Source organism: Euphorbia lathyris, chromosome 3, assembly GCF_963576675.1.
Source record: "Euphorbia lathyris chromosome 3, ddEupLath1.1, whole genome shotgun sequence".
NCBI classification, from domain to species: Eukaryota; Viridiplantae; Streptophyta; class Magnoliopsida; order Malpighiales; family Euphorbiaceae; genus Euphorbia; species Euphorbia lathyris.
In genome coordinates, this window is record NC_088912.1 from 9,280,497 (window position 1) to 9,298,371 (window position 17,875).

At 29.8% G+C, this 17,875-nt stretch overlaps 1 protein-coding gene across 1 annotated transcript; it reads right to left on the reverse strand.

The window, feature by feature from the left end:
• Positions 1–6,343: 6,343 nt before the first annotated feature.
• LOC136223787 (large ribosomal subunit protein uL1y) lies at positions 6,344–9,006 on the reverse strand. Its single transcript, XM_066011955.1, has 5 exons — positions 8,903–9,006; positions 8,193–8,412; positions 7,010–7,175; positions 6,717–6,922; positions 6,344–6,547 (listed from the first exon to the last, which is right to left on the reverse strand). Exons 1-5 carry the CDS (start codon positions 8,905–8,907, stop codon positions 6,494–6,496), a joined length of 651 nt encoding a protein of 216 aa, XP_065868027.1. The 5' UTR covers positions 8,908–9,006; the 3' UTR covers positions 6,344–6,493.
• Between the last annotated feature and the right edge of the window lie 8,869 nt (positions 9,007–17,875).

A 17,875-nucleotide genomic window follows, 5' to 3' on the forward strand; every position in this document is an offset into this window, starting at 1 on the left:
CTCTATATATACTAGTCGAAAACCCATGCGATACACGAGATATGAAATTTTTATATAATTTAAATAAATAAATAAATTGACATTTTATTTTAAAGTAATTTTATGTCATGCTATAATTTTTTTTATATTATGCATATTTGAAATTAATATATATATTTTATTAATAATTCAAATCAAATTAAATTAAGTTTGAAGATAATTATTTAATTTTTTTTATAGAATTTTAATTAAAGGTGAATGATTTATTTATTCTTGCAAAATTCAATGATTTGTACTTTTTAGTAATTTTAATACATTTTCATTTTTTTTATAACTGGAATTCTGTGAAATAACAATAATAAAATAGGAGATTAATTAAAAAATATATTAGAATACAATGAAAACCCAAAAATTGAATTAAACTACAATTAAAATTAAATATTATATTTACAATACAAAAGAATTACAATCTATGTTAAAATGGAAGCAACATCATATATTATGTTATAAACTATTAGAATCAATACTTTTCTAATATTGCAAATACACACACATATATAGCCTTTGCCTTAAAAAACTTCAATTACATATAAAAAAAAGTTCATAAGAATTAGTCACAAATTCATCTTAATGATAATCATTTTTGCTTGATGGAATTTCATGATCACCAAGTATTCGAATTCAATTATTCATTCGACTACAATAATCCAATATATCCAATTGAATCGGTTTAATGTGATGATTTCTTCTATTTTCATATCGTAATATCTCATCAAGACATTCAATCAATTTGTTCTTCATTCCTTCAAAGCATATCAGTCACCCTCGCAGATATCACTTCTTTGATTTCATTAATATTTTCTAATAATTATATATTCTTGAATTTCGTAAGCAAGAACATGAAATAAACAAAAGAATACAAAACAAAAATGAAGGGACAAAAAAGTTAAGATATATTATCTCGTTTGTTTCGAATAAGAGAGAATGTCAAGATATATGTATATAAATAGAGTGAAAATATTTTTTGCCAATTAATTAAATTTTTTATTTTTTCTTAATGAAGTATTAAGTCCATAAATTAATTTTAGTTAAATAGAATTAAATCCCAAATGTAACCACTCAGTAAAAAAACCATTTTATAATTAATACGTGCAAATAATTCTATTAATTATAATCATTATGCTCAACATTTGAGAATCTGAAGAGATTAAAATAATAATATTTTTTAATTGATATTTTTCAACAACTTGTCCTATGATCATGTTTCATTTTCATCTGTGAAAAACTCTTGAAATACTAACAATTTTATACAAACTACAATATAATAGTTAAAAACTATATAAGCCAATGTTGCAGAATCAATTATCTCAATATCCCATAATTAATGTGCATTTTAGGATTTTGAGCATTAAAATTTATTTTTATTTACCATCAAGAATAAACACATTATAAAGTGTATTAGACGCTTACAATCTCTTTGCATAGAGAATTGGAAAAAAAACTTATTGATGATAATAATAATATAACATCATTTATAATTTAAATAAACTTTATTGTAAGTATATTATTTCAATACCTCTTTAATATTTTCTTCAATAGGTCTCTAACTTCAATGAACAACTATTGTGTGAAACTTTATATCTATTCATACCAAAATGCATTAAAAAAAATACAATTCATATCAGTTAGATAAACTCAAACTAAAAAAATAGTGGACTTCACCAGGTTCTGCATTTGAAAAATTAATCTAACTTCAATTAAACCTAACAATTGAATTCATATAAAGCTAAAAATCTAAATTTTAGTTAGAGTTAACAATCGAAACGATTACACCTAGCAACATATACTAAAAAATAATTCAAATTACAAAATCTTTATTTTAGTCATTTTGAAAAAAAAAAAGACTAATAAAAAAATGGATAAAGTAGCGAGAGGTATGGAACCTGAATAACGACAGAAATAGAATTTCATCTCTGAAAGATGAAACTATAATAATTATTGTTAGATAAAAATAAAGCATCATATGAAAAAAAATCGAATAATTACCTTTAGAAACATAATTTTTGACACCTTTGTGTTTTCCGATTTTAGTCGTCCATGCATCTTCTATTTCTATTTGATTTCTTCAATTGAAGATATAAGTTTGAAAAAAAAGACAAATAAAAAAGAAAACATAGATAATTAGCGAGAGGTATAGAACCTGTGCAACAGCAAAAATGGATCTGAAAGATGAAACTATAACAACTATTGTTTTATAAAATAAAGCAACAACACAATATTATTAAGAACAAAATAACTACAATATATGGAAAAAAATCGAATAATTACCTTCAGAAACATATGATTTCTTTTAATTTTTTAATAGAAGAAAAGAAAAAATAGAAGAACACAAAGAGGTATTCTCATATTTTCTACAACCTTACTTGATAGATAGTTTATGTCTCCAAATTCTTTAATTGGAGATATGAAAGTCTGAATTCTCCAAATTCTTGAAGAAAATGATATTAGATAGTTTATCAATAGAAATAGCTCCTAAATAGGTCTGAATCTAAGAACAAAATTATAAGACTTTGGTTTTTGATGGCCAATGAATATAATAGTTGAATATTATCTACCATGCTTTATATATAAGTTTATGTGTGCCTTTTAGAGTTCATTTCCTTTGTGTTTTTTCATATTCCTATAGCTCTTACCTTCTTTTATTATTTTAATTAATGAGGTAGTAATTGTTTAATATATTATAAATATAATCTGTTATTTTTAATTAATTAAATCTTTTAAATTTTGATTTTTTACTATGTTGATAACTCATAAAAAAAGGTCTTTAAAACACTTTTCCTTATTTCTCTCTGTTTCCGCTATTTTATATATATATATATATATATATATATATATATATATATATATATAATCATATGGATCTTAATGATAGTATTTAATCATTCACGGTTAGATCTAGGTTTATTAGAATTCTAGGATAGAGATTCAAAGTATCCTAAGATTTAGATTTAATAAACCTAAATTTAATGGTGAATGGAAAAATTCATTTTATATAAAAGGGTTAGCTTTAATTTTCAACGGGGATTATTACTGATTCTTAGGTGATTTAAATTAAAAATAGGATTTTGTAGAAGTAGAATAAAAGATGAATTCATTCAAATATTCAATGAAGTAAAGATAGCAAATTCGTTGAGTTAGAGGTGCAATATTTGGTGTATTGTATTAAGCTATCTGAATAGTCTACAAACGGTAATATTATCCTCTCTTTACTGTAGTTCTAATAATTTTTTGGGAAAAGTGAATAGGAAAAAGGTAATTGGGAGCCTTATGAGATTAGTTTCAGTTAAAGTCGTATATTTATATCTTTATTTTTTGGGTAATTAATTTATTAGTCCTTATATTTTGATAAAACATACTGTTTAGTCCCTGTATTTTCAAAAACACACGGTAAAATCCCTAACGTTTTTCTCGGTGAACTGTTTAGTCCCTAACGTTTTTCTCGGTGAACTGTTTAGTCCCTAACGTTTTTCTCGGTGAACTGTTTAGTCCCTGCCGTAGACTCTCATGATAATTCTATTAGTCAAATTGGATTTGCGTTCTTCTTTTCTTTTATTTTCCTTTCCTTTAAACTCTAATGCATCTGAAATCAACTTTGAGTGTTATTCTTCTTGATTTTCTTCTTAATCGTTCAAATTCGTAAGCATTGGGTCTGTTCTTTTTCTTGTCCTCCATACAAATAGTTTCATCTTCTAAATTGGATTTCCTCTTCTGAAGTTTGAAGGTAAATAGTAAAGGGTAATTAAGTCATTTTCGAAGTCATAAACGGTAAAAAATCTAACAAACAGAGAGAATGACTAAACAGTTCACTGAAAAAAAAGGTTAGGGACCTTACCATGTGTTTTTGAAAATACAGGGACTAAACAGTGTGTTTTGTCAAAATATAAGGACTAATAAATTAATTACCCTTATTTTTTCAATATACAGTGTAGTATACATATGATTTTGGTACCCATAAAAAGTAATTTGGAAGCCTGATTTTTATTAAAGACTATATTCAGTGAGGAATATGAATGTGTACGTGAACACAATTAAAAAATCTATCTGTATGGCTAAATAGTGTTGGTTAAATCTATACAAGATTAGACAAGTTAAAAAGAGTCTCGGATACAAATGTGATTTTTGGATATAAAATGAAAAAGGGTATAGTTTTTAATATGGATACAAAATAGTCTTTTACCTGTTCAGTATTTAAGAAATTTTACTAAATATTAGCATTAAACTAAATTGAGCTAGATTTTAATTTTATGAACTCTAATATGATATTTCAAGACTTCTTTAAGTTAGAAATTGATGGGTTTATAACTTAAAGAAGCAATGGGAAGATATTACGAGCAGTGGCGAAAACAGGTTACTCAGTTGGATGGTCAATTTTACACGTGGGTTCGTGAATTTTTTTTTTCTAAATCGAACTTACTCAATTTTTTTTATATATTCGTGTTATAATTTGAATGGCCAATAACCAATTTTTAAGTATTAATATACAATTTCTCAAAATTAAGCTAGATTTCGTTTAAGATTCCTAACATGTGAAAAAAATTGGATTTAGGAACGGCCGAACGGGTAAAAGATTAAATTTTTTTGTTTTGAGATGACCTACCAGACCAAAAAAAAAATAATAATTTGGATTTAAGGAGGGCTTAACAAGCAAAAAAAATTAAAAATTTTGATTTAGAAAGACTTAACAGGCCCAAAAAAAATTAGAAATTTCGATTTAGATAGTACTTAATGGGTCCAAAATATTAGAATTTTGAATTTTGGACAAACCTAACACTTACTGGACCATCTTTGAGGGCTAATTCAACATCCCGATAATTTTTTTTGAGACAAGAGGCCAAAAGTGCCCGGGGTCAAGGTGGTTCTGGCAGCCGAAGGGGCCAGGACCCCTTAGGCCCCCGTCTACGCCCCTGATTACGAGTGTTTATAATAAATCATGATATAAACATCTGACCATAGTCATAACCAATATTACTAGATTTTAGAAATTTTGTGTAGAAATATGTGGCCTGAGGTTTAATAAACAAAAATATCATGTCCAAACCAAATAGGTAGGTAAATTTAGTAAGACTAAATAAATACTTCTTACAGTTTCAAATGTTTTCAATAAGTTTTACTTTCATTGGAGTTATTTTCTTTAGTGAGGCATTGTTGTAGACTTGTTATATCCAATGTCGTTTAAGGTCAGACGTGACAATTAGCTTCTAAGAAGGTTAATTCCAAAGGAAACTCTAAGAGAATCCAGTATTTTTCACATAGATCCTAATGACCCCGTGAATTTAGTAATTCACCGTTAGATGTAGGCTGATTAAATCTAAATCAATTTTAATCAGTCTACATCTATTCACCGTGATCATTAGGGTCCATGTAAACACTACTGGAGAGGAATCATAAGGATTCTCTAGTGACACAACTTAGTATTCTTTGAAGTTAGGAATCTCCAGCATCTCAGAGAATCCTATGGAAGTTTAGCAATAAAGCTCCAACTTCGGAGCATCCTAAAGGGAGTTCGGAGCATCCTAGGAGATTCTAAGGAAAAAAACTCTAGAAAATTGGGCATGGTTGGTCCGTTTGGAGTCTGCCTAAGACCGCTTGGAAATCAAGTTTTTTCGAAGTATATTTTCATTTCATAAATGCAAAAACACATATGTATGCTTGCTACACAAGTCAATATACATTTATGCATAAAGAAAACAAGGATTATAGGCCTGGGGCTGCTTTTCGCACTCCTCGAAGTCTAATTAGGCCAATGTCATCAACAAGCAATCACATGCAGCAAACAAGCACGCGTGCTGTTAGAAAAATTGCACCTACGCAATTATAATAGGCCGCATGACATTCTCAATCACAAGTAATGAAATTTATATGCCTCACTGGCCATACATGCGTTTTATGCAAACACAATGCTCGAAAAGTTTGCTATGTAGCCCCTTTCATTTTCAAAGTCAAACGAGTCAAGTTACAAAGGATTCTCCAAATATCCATATGAACATACAAATAAATATCCCAATCCAAATCAACACACAATGCAACATCTCCACAATAAGCTCCTGTTTACTAACATTGACTGAAGAGAAAAGGAGTTAAAAATGGACAGAAACTATAATCAACATGATTATATATGATATAAATGATATAAAAATGAATGTTTCATCAAACAGGTTGTGTCGTGTCAGCAATCAACAGAGATTAGACAGAAGAAAGACAGGAGATGATACAAACACAATTCACAGTTAGACAATTGATAAGATTACGGGTCACAAGCAGCATAACAGATGGTATCAGGTAAAACTAAATAATTCAAAGCAAATAAGGGAAACCATGTTTCATATCTCTCAAAAAAACTGGCATTACAATGTACCTACTGATTTCATGATAAGAAAACAAAACAGCTGATGAAATTAAAAGATTGTTCTTTAATTATAAGAAACTGTCGATGCAATTCAAAAGCAAACTCTCCTTAGAAAACACGTTGTGGCGAACCCATTGTGGTCTTGAGGTTTAGGCACTTAACCTGATTTCCAGAAGAAACAATAAAATCAATCTGTGCTCATAAAATGGATTTTGAGTGTGAAATTAAGGCAAAATGGCATCAAAACACCCTAGATGGTGAAGAATAATCAAAAGCTATACATAAAGTAAAAATTCAAAGCATTATCGGAAATGAGTCCGGTGACACTTACATTCTGCCAGTTTTTCTTCAGTAAGGAGACAAGGAAGTTAACACTCATTTGAACGTTTTGAAAAATTTGCTTCTCCTCCATGCCGCAGTTTCCAACAGCAACTCCCATGCATAGCACCTTCTTCAATTGAAACTTAACAGTGGCTTTTGTCTCGTTGACCTTTGACTCCAAGGATTCTTGGTGAGTGACGAGAGTGGGGAACTTTCCTGTATTGATGCACAAGTCAGCATAACGTACATGAGACGGAACAAATACCTAAAAACGGGTGAATAATACAGCTGCTAAATACTTGCCTGCCTTGTTCAGACCAGGGCCCAGAAGACGGGGAATCTGCTTGATGACAGATTCTGAAGCCAAAAAAGCATGGTACTGCTTGGCAAGTTTCTTAACAAGTTTCTTGTTCTTGTTCAGCTTCTTAAGTGCCTCAACATCCATCCATTGGAGTCCAATTCCTTCAGCCTGCCAAAACAAATAACCAATTCAATTCAGTATACTGGGTTAACAACACCTGAAAAACCATAGTTGTGAAAGGCACAAGGGACAGACACAAAGGGGCACAAGGGCGCACCTGAACAACACACAAGGCACACCAAAAATTATAAATAAAACACTTAATATTTCTAAAATGACACAAATAGTCAAATAACAACAATCTAATCATAAAATGCATGAGATAATTTCTAAGCAACTACTAAGACATAATGTAGTTAACATTTCTGTCCTTCGGAATCACAGCTCATATCTTTCCTTTCCTAATCTGAGCCCTTCACATAAATATTTGCTGTGGCTGTGATTAGAAGCCGAAAAAACCATTAAAAAACCTACAACCCACTCAAGGCAAGAGGCTAGCCAAGGCGCACAACCAAGCGCCTCACAGACAAAGAGGTGCTAACCCCTGAGCCTTGCCTCAGGGGTGCATTTGACAACTATGATTCGAACAGTGGAAAACAGAGATTTCACATTAAGAAGACTACATGTTTAGTTGGAAACGACTATAGATATAATGGCATCTTAGGTAGAAATTGAAAAATGAATCAGCCTAAACGAATATAAGTTGCATAAAAATTCACAAACAAATACAAATGACTAGGTATTTTTATAGAAATTAGGAAAACAACATCATACATTTGACAAGTTGCATTGTTGCAATAGATGATTTAAAACAAAAAAGAACACAAGCAAACAAGTTCTTTCAGCTACCAAAGTTTAAAAAAAAAAATCCAGATAGCAGTCAAAATCAGCAACAACATCAATCCAACTCAGCTATGACTTTTACAGCATATGAAAAACCTAACAGCGAGTCAGCCAATTAAATGTCATTAACATCCCCTTTTACTACACTCAGTAAGATAAAAATACCACATACAGAACAATTAATAAACTTCATCAGTAACTGAACAGTAATAACACATTTAGATTCAGAACCAAAGAGATCAGCAGATAGCTAAAAGCCTTTATAGTGATATCATATTATACCTCCTCAACATGCTGGGCATCTCCCAACATACAAATTTTCATCTTTGGGCGAGGGATGTGTGGCAATTTGACTGAGCCACTGAAACGTTTGTCTTTTTGGGGATCATAGTTCTTAAGCCCAATTTGCAGCTCAATGGTCTCAGTGAAATTTCGCTTCTTCTCCTTTGAAGCATTCATTATATTTGTGATTGCCTCCCTTAATGCATCACTCTGAAGCTTACTGCAAAATAGGAAATTACAGAGTTCAGAGCCCTAAATACAAAAGTGAAATATACCATTGTAAACCGAAACATGTAAATCCTCACACAGCACAATAATCTTTGCTTTCCTTCAAGAATCATAAACGGTAAATCATTTGAAAACCTATGACTCGCACAAACACAATCAACCCAACAGTATATTAATCATCATAAAAATGACAGAAATATTTTCTTAATTGCCTCCTACAAATCTAAGTTCGAAAAGAGTAATAAAATAGCTTTTGCGCAGGCAAAGTAGCACTGAACCTATCATCAGCGTGACAAAAACAAAACAAATACAAATCTAAGTTCGAAAAGAATAATAAAATAGCTTTTGCGCAGACAAGATAACACCGAATCTATCATCAGCATCACAAAAACAACACAAACAACCGATCTCGAGATTCTTTCGCAATGACAAACGACGTGAGAAACAAGAGAACACAAATTAAAGTCGGAGTTTCAACATACCTCATATTTCCGATAGAAGATTTCCTACGGCTGAAGAGCTGGAGAGAAGAGAGAGATTTCTACCCAGAAGAAACTCTGCAGCTGGAATTTATACACTGATAAACCCTAGTTAGGGTTAATTTGGGCTGGACCTAATTCCCAAATATTTGGGCTTATTGGGCTTTGCGTATCATATGATGGGCTTCATCTTAATTAAAATTAAATAAAACAATATATATACATTTTTTTTATATATATACATTCTAAAATTTATCTTTGTCTTTTTTTTTTTTTTTGAGAAATCGTAAAATTTATCTTAATATTAAAAGTTTAAAAATACATTTTGCTTCAAAAAAAAAAAAAACAATTAAAAATTTCCATTTAAAATATAAACTACTAGAGATGATTTTGAGGATCTTTAGAAAATAAACATCAAATTTAACTACGATTTCATAATCATAATAATTTTTTGTTATTTAAATATAATTTTTTATATTTAAAATCTGTTAGATAAAATAATTGGTTGAAATTGGTTTAATTTTAATTTGTAATTAAATATATTGATTTTGTTTCCTTTATGTATATTTTATTTTGAGGAGATATATATCAGTGTGACCTGTATGACTAATATTTTCGTACAAAATCATTGTTATAGTATATAAGAATACAAGGATATACATATAACTAGCTTTCAACCCGCGCAATGCGCGAACTTATTTTAATATATTTTCATTTTAAATAAACTTTTTTTTAATTTTTATTTATTTATGTCTTTCATAATTTTAGTCAAATAGAAAACAATTTAAAAAGTATTAATAAACATATAAAAATAAAAAAAAGCAAAAAAATCAAGGGATAATGTACTAAAATAGGCATATGGTTTTTGGAGAAGTATTAATTTAGGCTCAAAGTACAAAATGACACCAGTATAGGCTTAATGTTTAAAAATGGTATCAATTTAGGTATCGATAACCGATTGGACACGTTATTCCTATTATTCCGTTAAGTTCTGATTTCTCCGTCCACGTACAATTGATAGAACTTAACGGTGTAATATCAATGACGTGTCTTGTTCCGTTATCGAGGCCTGAATTAGGCTCTGTTCTTTATCGCTGAAAAAAACTGAACTGAACTGAATTGAATTGAACTGAACTGAATTGAACTGAACTGAACTGAACTGAATTGAACTGAACTGAACTGAATACTGCTGAATACTGAACTGAATTTAACTGAATACTACTGAATACTAAACTTAACTGAATGCTACTGAACTTAACTGAATGCTACCGAACTTAACCGAACTTAACAATAATGATGATATTAGACTTTAAAATAATTTTCATGATAATATTGGACATTAATGAACTTATAATAATAATAATGGTTCTAATAAATTTAATAATATCAATAATAAATAAATATATTATTAAAGATAAAACTAAATTGAATATCAAATAAAAGCCCGGGATGATAAAATCTTGGCTCGATAAAAGCCTATGAAATTAAATAAAAATAAGTCTAATTTAAATTAAAAATACAAATTACATACAAACACAAATTTATATATAATTTAAAGCCTATGAAATCAAATACAAATCTTCATATGAATACAAACTCTTAACTTTTTATTTTAATTAAGGGTTAAAGTGCAAAAATAACGTTTTGGGCCAGAAGTAATTTTACCTCTAACGTCTAAAATGGTGGAATTTTATCCGTAACATTGATAAATTGGATAAATTTGAGAAATAATTCATAATATGGATGCAATTCCTAATTTTTAAATATGAATGCATACTTTAGTTTTATTTTTTTTATTAAACCATATATACTTTAATAAACTATCATTTCTTGACTTTTATCTAATTTATAGATAATGATAAACTATAAATAATAATAATAAATAATGATAAATTATAGATAAATAATAATAATTATAATAAATTATATATAAATAATTATAATATAATAAATAATGATAAATTACTGAATACTGAAACTGGATGCTGAAACTGGATGCTGAAACTGAATACTGAACTGAATTAATTAAGTGATAAAGAACAGGGCCTTAATAGTGACACAGGATGATAGAATGTCACTAGGATAAGCGTCCGGTTAGAACCATGGGAAGATTAGAATGACCTCACTAGGAACCTCATTAAAGATAGATAGCTACCTTAGAAAGCTTACACTGTCAATTGATCTATCCTAGGTATCAGAATCAGGGAAGAAGGTTTTTTATTTTTTATTTCTATATTAATATTTCTATTTCAAATTCGATTGGGTCTGCTTTTCAAATGTAAAACCTATCGAAATGGCTCTGGCTTTATTCACAGAAAAATTAGGGCACATGCTCTTATTATACGTTAGACGATTCCACCCCCTAACTCTTATTTAGCCCCGCTGGCGCAGCAGCTAAAGCAGGTTAGGCAGATGCCGACAACGTTGGCACGGCTGAAGGATCCAATAGTGAATTGAATTCTTCTTTTCTTTACTCAATGCTGAAGCTGGTTCTGAAGGATCAAATAGGTCATGGCTTGGGGTTAGTACTTTTTATTAAACGTTAAACTTATATTGGTATTATTTTGCACGTGGAGCCTAAATTGATACTTCCCAAAAAACCATAGATCCATTTTGATACCTTATCCCAAAATCAATAAAAAATAATACCGATCCAAAGTCCAAATTCTTAGCAAAATAATATAATTTTCAAGAGGCTAAAAATATATTGAACTCAAAATATATTTTCATCTAAAATATCATGACAATACTTTTAAAACTATCATTATGCTTATGTGCAATTGTTTACACTGTCGTGATCCGAGCCCAGAACGTCCATTTATTCACATTAATTTTTACGAAAGAATCATAATTCAGAGACATATTTTTTAATAGAAACAAAAAATGAAAAATAAAAAATAAAAATTGGAATGAATTAAAAAAGTAACAAACAATGTGTAAATATTTTCAAAAACAATTTCAAATTTTGAAAGAAGCAATAAGAAAGTAACAAACACTACAATTTTTGTTTCCATTAGAGATTTGTAATCTTAAATTTGAACAGCTTTTTTTTATTATTAGATCTCCAAAAATTTAATATTGATTTTTATCCAATCTAATTCTCATTTGGATTTTTTTAAATTTAAAATATATTTGCCATCTCTTTAATTAATAAGAGTACTGCTACATTCGGATATGGTTTGTAATTGATTAAATCCAATTTTTAATCTATGTTATTTAAAATTTTAAATGAGAAATCTAATTTGTATTCCAATTTTTATCTAACATATTTAAATCATAAACTCTGAGCTCAATCTTCAATTTAGGATTCTGATTTATTTTTTCTAATCTAAAATAAAACTCAATTATCATTTATCTATACCGATAACAAACTGATTTCATTTATCTATGAGTTTTTAAAAATTTGATTTTATTTTTTAAAATATTTCATTTATCTATCCTGATAACAAACTGAATTGCATAAATGGTCATTCTATCATTTAGGAATTCTTATTTAGTTTTAAATTAATACCATACTCAATATATTTAGTCTTTTTATAAATGATAAAACAATTGATTTAAGTTTTAAATAGATAACTTAGAACCAATTCCTTCATTTAGGAATCTAAAATCGATAACCATCTATTTATTAATTAATATTAATAATTACATTTTTTTTACAGCATTCATAATTTCATCTTAGATAAAAAAAAAGCAATACATTGAAGTAATTATTCGTAATACTAAAAAAATAAAATTACAAAATTATCACAATTATGCATTGAATTAATATAAACAGTATAATTTCTATGTAACTATTATGCATTTTACTAATCAGCCTGTAAATCTAACATGAGAATACTTCTTCTTCTTGAAAGTATTGTTTGATGCCCTAGTCCATGTACTTTTGTGATTGAATAAAGATGGTCCTTGAGTATGCATGTCATTTACTTTCATTCTTGTCATCAACTTACACGGACCAAACATTGTGATGCACAAAGTTATTTGATAATTAATATTTTTTAAAAATGATAGTAAATAATTAGAGCTCAAGTTAATGGGGAAAAACAGCAATAGAAACATATAATTTATTTATGGATTAATTACAAATAACTACCGTGTGGTTTGGTCGATGAGGTACCTATGGTATTTTTTTTTTTTGCAAACACAACCTTATGGCTGCAAAATTTTACATGTTTTCTTTACTTTATCAAATTTGGCCGATAACGACTTCGAAAGGAAAATTTTCAAGAATTAAACTTGTTTGGTATCATATTTACTATGGAACCATATTCTTAATTTTTCAAAATCATCATTTTTGGAGTTTTCTCTCTCTAAACATTATCTTTCTCTCTCATCAAAAACAACACCTAAATGACCTCAAACCTAAAATGTTGAAGAATTAAAGTTGCTTAAAATATCATTTAGCTCTTGAAAATTTTCATTTCGAAGTCGTTATCGGCCAAATTTGGCAAAATAAAAAAAACACGTAAAATTTTGCAACCACAGGGTTGTGTTTGCAAAAAAAAATACCACATGTACCACATCGCAAATCGGCCAAACCACATGGTAGTTATTTGTAATTAACCCAATATTATAGAGATAAAAGATAATCTGGTCATATTTGTCTTTACCTTTTCGAAAAAAAAAATAGAAAATGAATATATTATTGTATAACTATTACCAAAAATCAAGATATTCAAATGTTATGCGAACAGTACTAATCATTGACAAATATAAGCATCAAAATATTTTATGGTTTTGAGTTTGATTAAAAGACAAACGCATTTAGTATCTCTGATATGAATATATTGTTATTAAATATAATATTATTATGCAAAAAGAATCCTACACATATTAATATTTGTATAAACACCATAATAGAGATACTAAATGCGTAGAATCCAATTACACATATTAATATTTATATAAACACCATAATAGAGATACTAAACATCATGTTAATGTTAAGTAAAAGCAATTATAAAAAAGCCTATAATCTAACACTTAATCTGTCCAAATTACTCTAAACATATAGGATGCTCCCATTCCAAAATGGGATGGATTCATTTCACTTTCAAAATAAGAACAGAAACCAAGTTCCTTACAAACAGCAAAGTTATTTCACTATGTTTTCGTATCAAATCAATGGACCTCGTGGAAAGGGCATCCAAACATGTTGTGACAAATACTTTTAACCCCTTGATGTTTAGCAACCTGGAAACGTAAAAATCCACTTGAACACCATTGAACTTGGAATTTCAATTGGGGTTAGTTGAAGCAAGTCACTATGAAATGAAGACTCAGTGTGGAAATGAAGCACAAAACAACCAACCTTTTCATGTAGAACCATTACTGGTATTTTAGAGAAAAAAAATGTAACTATTTATAACCCCTCTTAAACAAAGACATTAACCATAAAATTCCATCTAATAAAGGACCAAACATAATTGATGTATAACTCAAGGAAAATAGTGTAGAAACATACCTGAAATGCAAAGGGCAAATATATGGAAGAAAATTTGGGTTTTGCTTGTATTTACTTCGTTTTCTATCCACTGAACCACTATTTTGATGGACTTTGGATATTTACATAACTAAGAGTATGAAGTTGTTCTGCAGTTTCTACCATATATGAAGACTTAACAAAAGGGCCACTGGTTGAACAAAAACATAAATTTACAATCAGAATTAGAATTAGAATGAGACCAGGATTCATTTTTAATCAGAGCCGAGTTTAGGCCGTCCGTCCTTTCCCTATTTTAGAACATCAAAACAATTTTGAAAGAACACTTATAAAGAAAATAACTAAATCTGGACCATCACATTACCTTAATTGATTCTAGAAAGCTCCTTTTGGGTAGCAAGCTTCGAGATGAACTCAGCTATATATCTTCCGGACCTGATTTCAGAAATAAAAAAATCAAAACCACTACGAAATACAGAAAACCAAAAAGGAAAAACAAAACTGAAGAAAGAAAACTGACCATCGAACACTGTGATTAGGGTGTTTTGAATTCGGATTAGTTGAGAAGATATGAGTTTATCTATACTCAAACCACCGTGATAGATGGAAGATGGATTCATTTGAGAAAGGATGTGAGTTTATCTTTACGCAGAATGCGGGAGAGAGAAAGACGCAGTGAGAGTTTTTTGGGAATGTTTTTCAATTTTTTAACAATTGAAAAAGGGATTGAGGGAGAAAATGACACATCATTACCTTGCTTTTATATTGTACCACGTAAATTAGGAGCTACTCTATTATTGTGACGAGTGTCACTTTTGTTCCATGCTTTATATAGATATAGATACCACGCGGAGAATAAATAAATAGATAAGTTATTTTTGTAATGAATTTATAATTTGTAATATTTAATTAATTTTCGTTTTGTGGAACTAACTTTGATAATATTATCATGAGATTAGGCGTAAAAATACCAGTAACGTGTTGACAATGAAGAACATTTTTATATATAACATTTAAAATGGTAAAATTTTACCTTCTAACGTTGACAAGTTAGATCAATTTAAAAAAGACAAAAAACATAATTAAGTTCTTAAACTTTGGCTGTTTTAAGGATTAAGTCCTTGATCATTTATTTTTTGACATTGAGCTCTTGATCATTGATTTTATTATGGATTAGGTCCTTATTTAACTTTTTCGCCGAGCTTGGACTGCATACATCGTTAGAGCGATTCGGTTTATTGACATGGACAAATAAAAATAAGTATTCCTTGAATAGGAGAGATAAAAATTAAAAACTAAAACAAAATTATAGAAATTAATTTCCAGTATATTCTTCTAAATTCGATTTTCTCCACTCTGATTTTGTGATTTTCAATATTAGAATCGCCAAATCGATCTTCTCATCTACTAAACACGATGGAAAAGTTAAATAAAGGCCAAATCTATAACAAAATCAATGATCAATAACTCAATGTGGAAAAATAATTGAGCAGAGACTTGATCCTTAAAACATGTAAAGTTCAAGGGCTTAATTATACTTTTTGCCTTTAAAAAGTAAATCATCAAGTTCTGTCTTCTTAGTTATGAATATTGTACACCACGTATGTAATTTACCCCCAAACCATATGATTGATCTTAGGCTTATCTTTTTGTGTAATGTTTTGTATAAGCTGATGGCTAAAGTTTTAGCGAATAGGTTGAAATGCATTCTCCCTCATGTGATATCTAAAAGTCAATCCACTTTCGCTCTTAGTAGATCATTAATTGATAGTGTTCAGATTGTCTTTGAATCTTTGCATTATATGAAACGTATACAAAATGGAGGTAAATGGGAAGTTGCTCTAAAAATTGATATTAATAAAGCCTATGAAAGGGTTGACTGGGGTTTCTTACGCTCGGTTATATGTAGAATGGGTTTTTGTGATCAATGGGTTAACTTGATGATGCTTTGTAATAGTAATTTTTCGTATTCAGTGTCGGTAAATGCAAGTTTGGTCAGTCCTATAAAAGCTAGATTGTGGGTTGCGACAAGGAGACCCACTATCACCTTATATATTTATTATTTATGTCGAGATCCTATCTTGTTTGATAGCTAAAACAAAATAGGACGGGTTAGTAACTGGGTGCAACATTTGTCCCGATGCCCCTATTGTCACTCATATTTTACCGATGACAATTTTTTTGTTTTTTAGTGCTACAGAATCAGAGAGTAGGAAAGTGTCGGATATACTTCAGTCATATGAAGGAATTTCGGACGAAGCAGTTAATCTGATGAAATCATGGATTTTCTTTAGTTCCAATGTTAGGGAGGACGTTCGTGACTCTATTTATAATTTATTGGGTGTTCATTCTCTTCTAGACAATGGTCGTTATCTTTGGGCTCCTGTCGTTGATAGGACGGTCTCAAAAAGCTATCTTTGGTTTTCTTAAACAAAGTTGTTAAAGCGGTTTAGTACCTGGATGTATAGATTTCTTTCAATTGCAGGTAATGAGGTTCTTATTAAAGTTGTTGCACATGCTCTGCCTACATTTTATATGAGTGCATTTTTACTACCGAAATCTATCTGTGACGAGCTGTAGAAGATGATGGATTCATTTTTGGTGGGGTGCGAAGGAGAATGGGGATTGTAAAATACATTGGTGTAGTTGGGATAGATTGTGTGTTCGGAAGGATAGTGGTAGATTGGGGTTTAGGAACATACACAAATTTAATTTATCTTTTGTAGGAAAACAAGGTTGGAAACTTATTGATAATCCTAATACGTTGGTTAGCCGAATGTTCAAAGCCAAATACTATGCAAATGAGGTCTTTCTTTTCTTCCAAACTGGGCACTAATCCTAGTTTTATTTAGTGGAACGTGTGGAAAGGAGTTCGTTGACGGATAGGAATAGGAATTCGATTCTAGTGTGGAAGGAACCGTGGTTGATTGGCGATTCAGATCATTGTTTAATGCCAGACTGTACTACGGCTAATAGAGATGCCTATGTTGCAGATTTGTTTATCTCGGGCTCGATAATTTAGGACTTGGGTAAATTAACGGCTCAATTATCAATAATATAGTCGTTCCAATGGCTAACTGGGATGATGTGCTGATTTGGAATTTCAATAAGAATGGCGTATATTCTTCTAAATTGGGCTACCATTTACTCGAACGAGCGTCTGAGGAATTTTCTGCATGCCAGAGGAGTCACATTTGGACGCTTGATGTTCCTACTTGGATTAAGTTTTATATATGGAAATTGTGTCAAATTTGCTGCCATTACGGCCCCAGTTGATTCAACGGTAAGTTAATGTTGAAACACCTTTCCACATAATTTTGATTTGACAAAATTGGTTAAGTATAATATATATACATATTCTAAACACACTAAGTTTAAATGCTTTTGATTTAATTCTACTAATGTGTTTGTTCAATGTTGAGTTAAAATACTATAAGACATAAGAATCGAAAGGCCCAAGCCCAATACGGAAGCCAAGACCCAAGTCAAACAACTCAGTACACTCGGCCCGCGTATGTCAAGACGTTGCC

What these genes read in the sequence shown, in the direction of transcription:
- LOC136223787 (XM_066011955.1), bottom strand. An exon ending in ATGCCCAGCATGTTGAGGAG is followed by an intron (nt 7,176 to 8,192) that starts GTATAATATGAT and finishes TTGTTTTGGCAG; the next exon opens with GCTGAAGGAATTGGACTCCA. An exon ending in CCCTGGTCTGAACAAGGCAG is followed by an intron (nt 6,923 to 7,009) that starts GCAAGTATTTAG and finishes GCATCAATACAG; the next exon opens with GAAAGTTCCCCACTCTCGTC.